The 8,218-nt window shown below is 41.6% G+C and overlaps 1 protein-coding gene across 1 annotated transcript in view; it reads left to right on the forward strand.

Moving 5' to 3' along the window:
- The window catches only part of DOCK5 (dedicator of cytokinesis 5), a 232,639-nt gene extending 227,804 nt beyond the window's left edge, over positions 1 to 4,835 (forward strand). The window contains exon 52 of the mRNA XM_032144465.2: positions 137 to 4,835. Coding sequence (XP_032000356.1) covers positions 137 to 241 — 105 coding nt within the window. The 3' untranslated portion in view covers positions 242 to 4,835. The remainder of the gene's footprint in view (positions 1 to 136) is intronic.
- The last annotated feature ends 3,383 nt before the right edge of the window (positions 4,836 to 8,218 follow it).

The raw sequence follows: 8,218 nt of genomic DNA on the forward strand, positions 1-8,218 counted from the left end.
ATTTCACTTTGCAAAGCCTGTGTAGATAAACTCAGATCAATTAGAAGCTAAAGCAGAATATGAGAAATAGGAGGAGAAGGCAGAATTGGGAAGAAAGCTAAGAACTGCTTCTAATTTTGTGTCTCTGCTTCTGCAGCTCGCTCCCCCACTGCCTGTCCGAAGAGAAGCCAAAGCACCACCCCCTCCACCTCCAAAGGCTCGGAAGTCTGGCATCTCTACTTCCGAGCCTGGATCCCAGTAAGGATCTTGCCCTCCCTGCGACACCGAGTGCCTTAGACAGCTGCTGCCTGAGAACTGGCCTCCAGCCGGTGTCCTCATTCCATGGGGCTCCCTGCTGACTGCATTTCCTGATCTGGGATGATGTTTACCAGCCCCAAACCGGTCATGTTCTTCCAAAAGCTTCTCTTTGATAGAAGTTTGAGGCCATGGCACCTCCCTTCCAGTCCACATGGAATTCCAGAATCAGTCACAGCCTCTGAATTTTTCCAAGAAGAGATTGCATTCACCATTGTTAAATGTCAGCCTGTACGGCAGAGACATGGTGGTCTGCACAAGCCTGGACAAGTTCTTCCACCTTGATGGTGGAGCAACCCCTGTAATCTACTCCTTGGAAGGATTTTTTGCTTTGCTTATGAAAAGCTGTGCTTGAGACTTAGGTACTTTTCTCACGTGGACACACCGATCCCATCCCATATTGCATCTTGGAAGAGATGGGTATCAAGTACACTTTGGTAGCTGAAATAATCATATCTTTCTGATGTCTGTTGTATCTCCTTTGAGGAAAAGAACACACATTTTTAATGGAGATTGGCTGCTTTCAGGTATGTGTGGCTGTCATTGAAAGACCATGGACACAAACGTCAGCCCTGAGTTCTTGCATCCACCCAACTCCCATCTTCTTATGGCACAGGAAAGCTGCCCTCTCCCTCTCCCACCACACTCCTGACTAATGGCCTTCACTGCACCACAGTCACTCCTTCCCTACGGACTTCTTTGAAGCTCTTCGTTTTGCACGTTTTTTTTTTTTTGTCCTATTACCTCCTCTGAGCGCAAATCACTGGCGACAAGGGACTTACCAGTCTGGATTCAGCAGCTTCTTTTCCAGAACCCATTTGGGTGACTCAGCAGCCCCATCTGCTACCTGATTTTATCCTGGAGAATACAGTGCAATATTTCTCTTTGATTATTTATTTCTCTTGATTGTGGAATTAATTTGATTGCTTGCTAATGGTACTAATAGTACTCCTTTCAGAAGAAAAAAAATGGAGCGATTTAGGTGACCAAATATTACATACATAAATAGCCCCATGAAGTTTTAGACGTTTGGAGCTTGAAGCCTCAAAGATCAACCAACCAGCCCCCTTATTTAGTAAATAAGGAAATTGAGGCTACACACAGAAAATTGTACCACAGATTATTACTAATAACCCAGCTTGCTAAATTAGGCTATACCCAGGTAACCTCTAGAAGACAACTCTGACAGACTCTTTAATATTTACCCCGGGTTGGAACAATATTTGAAATGTCCCGGATATTTCTATGCTACTTAGATATTTGTGGCAAAGCAGAAAGCTTTTTGACTGTGAATGCAAAAGTCAGCACTGGGGTAAACTTGCTGGCAGTCTCTCCTACAACCTTGCCCAGAGTCCTTTCCACTAAGGAGGTGAAGAGAACAGAGAAAGAGATTTCCATTTCTGCTGCCAGAGCTGGTATTTGCCTGCCCGATTCTCTGTGTTTCCTGTTTCACCGCCACCCTTTCAGGAGAGAACTACACCAGTTCATCAAGAGGGTCAAGGAAGCAAAAATCTCTCAGATGTGTCCAGGGCGTTACTTAAGAAATGAGTATGCAGATTCTGGAAGGGGTGTGGAAAAGGTGATCCTTTACCCCCACCCAGGAAAACCTGCAGTGTGCTAGCATGGAAAAATCATGGGCTTTGGAATTAAACCCATTTGGTGGAATTAAACCCATTTGGTTTCAAATCCCAGTTATGACATCTGTTAACTTTGCAAACTCACACAAATTATTTGAAATTACCCGGGTTTTCATTTTCTCATCTTCCAGAATGGGGATAATGCCTCCTGCATGGGTTGTTGTGAGGTTTCAATGAGATGAAATATGGGAAAGAAGAGGTACTCACCTGATGGTCCTTGCTTTTCTCTGCTAGGCCTGAGTAGGAACTGGAACTCTCTAAGAGCATTACTGATACTTTTTTTTTTCTTGCAAGATAGTTGGGAATGTGAGTGCAAGTTAGTTCTGCACATACAGCCCTTCTCCAAATGGTGGTTTCCTTTGAAGTCTTTTACATGATTATTTATGACTAGAGACAAACTTAATAAGAACTCAAGAGGATTTTAAATGGAAAGAACTCAAGCTGTAGAGAAAGGAGGAGGCAACAGAAAGGATATGTAGGGGCTTACCTAGAGCCTGGCACGACTTCTGAGAAGTCACCCAGCAGAACAGCTAGAGGGGATTTGTGTGCCACACTCTACTTGCTGGGCTGCCATTAAAATAGAAAGATATAAAACTGGGTCACCAAAAAAAAAAAAAAAACAAAAAAAAAACCCTCAAGGCTCTCCTTCCGGAGCAGTAGAAATGAGTCCCACAGCCTGGTCATTTGAGCAGAGGCTGGGAAGATAGGATACATCACTGTCTGGATACCTTCTCTTTTTAATAGAATATATTCCATATGATTCCCTTTCCACCTTAATGGAAATAATAGCTCTCTCCTGCCTGAACAAAAGGGATTCCCGGTAGTATTGTGGCTAAGAGATTACAGCGGACGATGGAAGGTTCATTTTTTAGGGAAGCTGTTGGGTAGGAAGAGTCACATTTGACAGAATTCATAAATAATGTGTCCTGAAGTCAGAGGTTGACTGCAAAGAAACACCTCATGATTCCATTAAATAAAAAGAGATAAGGAGCAAGGAGGAAAAAAGAGAAAGAATTGGTCTTTATTTTTCTTGCTAAGAACTCTCTGGAGTATTGAAAGACATTGAAATTATCCCTAAAATTGTCACAACTTTTGTGAATACTAGTATATGGTTCGAGGTGTTTTTAAATCTTTATTTCCTCTCTTTCTCTGTTCTAGTGACTTGTCTTGCTTTAAGATTTTTTTTTAAAGAATTGTTTTATTCAACATATATCAAGTTCTTATGGAATGCCAGTCATGGTACTAGCCCCTTCGGATGTAGCAGTTGAGTGTGTTCAATGGAAACAGCCCCAGTATACAAAGACAGTTCATCTGGTGTGCTGTAGGATTGGAAAGGGAGTGGTACCAGATGAAAATGAAACCCTAAAGAAGACTGCTGGGCCATGGGTTGCTTCCTCCTCCTCCACCTTAACCCACTGATTCCAGAATTGCAGTCATTTTCTCCTGCCAGGGAAACCCATTAGAAACTATAGCCACACTGCAAATTCATAATGTAAAACAAGATGTAAAGCAGGCTTTGAGACAGCAACTTACCTTTGTTTACTCTTTCCAAGCTGGAAGAGTCCTTCTCCTCTAGTTGCCCCAATATCACTGGCATTTTTTAAAATTTAGATGGAACTCACGTACAGTTAAGTGCACAAATCTTAGCCATGCAGATGGGCAATTTTCACATAGCTATCTGCCCACATCCCTGCCTCTAAGATATAGACATACACTGTTTTCAGCACCCCAGAAAGTTCCCACATGCCCATGGCGCCATTTTGTGAAAGGTATTTAGAAGGCCCTTCAAATTTGTGGCTTCCTTTCTCATACTTCTCAGGTATAATGAAAAGGGGAGAAAAGCCCCACCATCAACACAAAACAAGGCTATAAAGATTGTGCACCTTTTAACAAGCCAGTTTGTGGTCAGTCCCTGGGCCTGTCTTTTTTTTTTTTTTTAAATTTTGAAGCTACCTGAGGTTTAGAATTCCTTCAGCCCTAGCTGCTTTTATTCTAGGTAAACAAAAAGAGGGGGAGGATATGAAGGAAACTAGTTTTCTGTACAAAGGCTTTGAGGTCCGTGGACTATACTTGTCCCATTTATCATCCCAAGTGGTGCTTTGACCCTGCTATACCCTGGCTATTAAGATAAAAAGATTTGTGGACATTAAAATTATGAATATGTCAGTAATAATCCAGCACACATTGAAATATTGACACAGATTACCATAATTTGTGCAACATCTTATAAACAATGTCATTTCCATAGTAGTCTAAGGCTTCACCAGCCTGGCCCACTGTATCTAGACTTTAGATTCATTTTAATAATTATGCTTTCCTTCTCTATATCATTTGGGAAGTTGATAAATATCACTTCCTTAGATACCTTCATTCAGTGATATGTCTGGCTTTTACAATTAAATTGGAAAAGGTAAGTTTCTGTTTGGTGGGTTGAGAGTTGGACCATCAATTCTAATATACAAAAGGAAATTCATGATTTCACTCTGACGCCTAGTATCTAGCCAAGGCTGGTCTGCAGTATCAGATGTCCAAACTCATCTACTGTTAGCCATATTTTGTGAGTTGTTTACCTAAACTTTGTCAAAAATGCCTTTGCCATGATTCTGTTGCTATCTGGGTTTCACACATGGACAGTTAGGAAGATGTACATTGAAGTAGGAAAATTTTGTTCAGATTTGCTGTTATTTATTTTTTAAATTAAAAATGGAAATGTATTTTAAAGTTTATTGTGTGTTTAGTTTATTATTGCCCATATGTTGATGAAATCATTCCTGAACTTTGCAGTTTTTCCTTATCCATGCCTCCTTCATGACACATCACACCTAGCATTTTTCTGGCTTGTTTCCGTACAGGTCCTGTTAGGTTAAACCTGCACTGTGGGGTCCTGGAGTCATCTTTGCCCAGAAATAAAAATTACAAACCACTTGGTTCTTTTCACCCTTCTATTTTTTTTTTTCTATCTAGGCTGACAATTTTCTGATAGCAATTCATTTAATGTACATAGGTTCTGTTTCTTTCCCATTTCCCATAGACATTTAGACAGGTAAAGAGAGAAATAAAAAGGTTAAAGGGGATATCTAATAACTTACATGAAAAGGATAGGAACTGGTTCTAAAATGGTTGAATGTTTGTATTACCTGGGGAGAGGCCATTCCCAGACCAATTACATCAGAATTTCTGAGGGTGGGGAGTAAGATCCAGGCATCTATATTTCTTTAAAATCCCTCCCATGTTATTCCAATGCTAGACCAAGGTTGGAAAACCACCACATAAAGGAAATGAGACTTTAGAAAATTGGTATTTAAGATGTGTTTCATAAAATCCCTGCTGGTGGTGGGTCAAGTTGGAGAGAGGGAAGGGGCAGTCACACTTGTATTAGCACCACTGTTTAGTCCTGAGCTTATGCTTACGATTTTTATTTTTCCCCCAAGAAAGTGTTCTGTCCAGGAGCTGTGGCTCAAGCCTATAATCTCAGCACTTTAGGAGGCCAAGGCAGGAGGATTGCCTAAGCCCAGGAGGTAGAGGCAACAGTAAGCCCTGATCATGCCACTGCACTCCAGCCTGAGTGACAGAGTAAGACTCTGTTTCCACAAAAAATTTAAAGAAATTAGCCAGGCACAGTGATGCATGTCTGTAGTCCCAGCTACTTGGGAGGCTGAGGTAGGAGGATCGTTTGAGCCCTGGAAGTCAAGCCTGCAGTGACCCGTGATCATCTTACTGCACTCTAGCAGGAGCAACAGAGGCCCCATCTCTACAAAAAATAAAAAAAAATTAGCTAGACATGGTGGTGCGTGCCTGTAGTCCCAGCTACTTGGGAGGCTGAGGTGGGAGAATCGCTTGAGCCCAGGAGGTCAAGGCTGCAGTAAGCTTTAATTATGCCACTGCACTAAAGCCTGGGTGACAGAAACCCTATCTCAAAAAAAAAAAAAAAAAAAAAAAAAAAGTGTTCCAGTGCTTTGCTTTTTAGAAGCAATAATGCTTCACTGTGTTCATATGATTTGTAAGAATCACGCTTCTTGAAAACACCACAGCATTTGGGCCCTAAATACTAAATTGACAGATCTGGGTAATCATTTGGCTCTAGGATCCCCATAGAGAAATACTATAAAGTGTCTTCCTCTGTCAAGATCCAAGTGCTATTATCTTATGCAGTGATTCTTGGCTTTTTTCCAGTCATCTGTAAGCTACTGCAACTTCTAAAAGTTTTGCTAAAATGATCTATTTTTGAACCATTCTTTTTACTACTTGATCATTTAAAGCCATATACATTTGAGAACTCATCTCATTAAATGTGTCATTTGATATGTTTCCCTACCCTTTATTATGAAAGGCTTAGGATTTTTTTCTTAAAGCTGCATTGATGAGTTAGTCTTAAGATTCAGTGAAGTGTTTATGATTTTTATAAGGAAGCCATTTTCATTTTCAAAATGGGGTCTCACTCTGTTGTCCAGGCTAAAGTCAGTGTTGCAATCATGGCTTACTGCAGCCTCTAACTGGGCTCAAGCAATCCTTATGCCTCAGCCTCCTAAGTAGCTGGAACTACTGGTGTGAGCCACCATGCTTAGCTCCAAAGTGGCCATTTTCACTCTCCCCTTCCCCTTAGTTATTTGGGCCATTTGAGAATCAAGGGTACCTCCTGAAAGCCTCTAACATCAGCATCAGGCAGTTGGATGAGCATCTTTTTATCCCATTCAAGGGAGGCCTGCAGCTGGCCCTCAAGAAATTGTCCCAAAGACAAACTTTGGCTAAGGAAATCTGATGCTTCGTGCAGGATGTGTAAGTTAAGTGGGTGTGTTGCTTTTTGTTAATGTGTTAAGTAATGTGAAGATTATATACTGTTTTCATTAAAAAAAAATAGTCACTGGGTAATTGCCTAATGGAAGCCTCTCATCTTGTTCACATGTATTGATTAATGAAATAATGCAGTTTTGCTTTTGTTTCATAAAGCAGATTGTGGATCACATCATTGCCTTTATCACATCAGCATCTTTATTAAAGATGGAGTGAAGAAATTATTTGATTACACTTCAGAGACTCTTCCAATGGAGGTATTTGGGAAATCTGTCATTGTGCAGTAGCAAATATTTGTATTAAAAAGAGGCGGTTTTCCCCGACGGGATGTTTCTCACCCCTGTTCAAATTTCTTAGCGTAAGTCTTTCCTTTTTTGAGGGAGCAGGGTAGGGGGTAGGGAGGCGAGTTCATTTGATTAAAAGAGGAAAAAGGGCTTAGATCTTTGACAGGTCAGTTTGTTACTGAGACATTGGGCAAGCTATCTGAAATTTGTTTTTTTTCCAGTGGTCTCATAGCCACTTGGAAGTATGTGGCTAAATGAGAACATCAATGTCATAGTGTCTGGGGCCTTATGGAGGATTAGTCATTGCTAAATCTACATTGACCTATGAACCCTAGTTTCCTGTTTCAGCTCCAATGGACAAAATAACCCAGCCTCCAAAGTCCAGTTCTGTTGGCTGCTCATCATAGGGCAATACTAGAATAGTGAACATGGAACCAAACATGGCTGGGTCTCTTAAACTCTCTGAGCCCCAGTTTCCTCATTTTAAAGCAAAGGCAATACTAACTACAATCCAACGTTCTTATGATGGTTAGTAAAAATATCTGTGTACATATGTAGCACAAAGCCTGTCCCTGGTCTTTTTGGAGAAAGAATGGTGGCAATGCTATCTGACCAGCGGACATAGGAGCAATAGAGTCCCGTCTCCAACAGTCTGTCTGTACTCCATTGTGTTTCTTAAAAGAAAACCAAACAGATCAAGCAGATGAACACTCTATTATTTTTTAGGTCTCAGTCCCAACCCTCATTGTGCACCACTTGGATAGATTGTGTGGGACCAGAAGGAGCACTGGACTAGGAGTCCTTGGAGGCCCCCTCTCCTTACCCCCAGGCCTCACTTGGGTTCCAGTAAACTTTCATAGGGTTTGGAGACAATCAAGGGGGGGAACTTCTTTCCAAGTGGGAGAAAGCCTTGGCCATGGCCCCACCTCAACTTCTGAAGAGTGTGGTGGAAGGTAAAGTTATAATCCCATAGAAACTGGTGCTGAATCAGCTTTTTCTGGCTGGACCAGTATGTGGCTGTTCTGCTTGTGGGTAGATGCAGGGTATGGGTGCTGGAGAGCCTCAGATCCCTTTTGTCAACAACAGACACTTTATCTCATCTGCCCTCCCATCTGCCACCTGTATACACACATGGAGGACTCCCTTTGGTGGGCTTACAGTGCCCCTTCCCCCGGAGTTCTGAGGTGGAGAAAGATTTAACAGGTATGCCAC

Source organism: Hylobates moloch, unplaced genomic scaffold, assembly GCF_009828535.3.
Source record: "Hylobates moloch isolate HMO894 unplaced genomic scaffold, HMol_V3 SCAFFOLD_22, whole genome shotgun sequence".
Lineage (NCBI taxonomy): Eukaryota > Metazoa > Chordata > Mammalia > Primates > Hylobatidae > Hylobates > Hylobates moloch.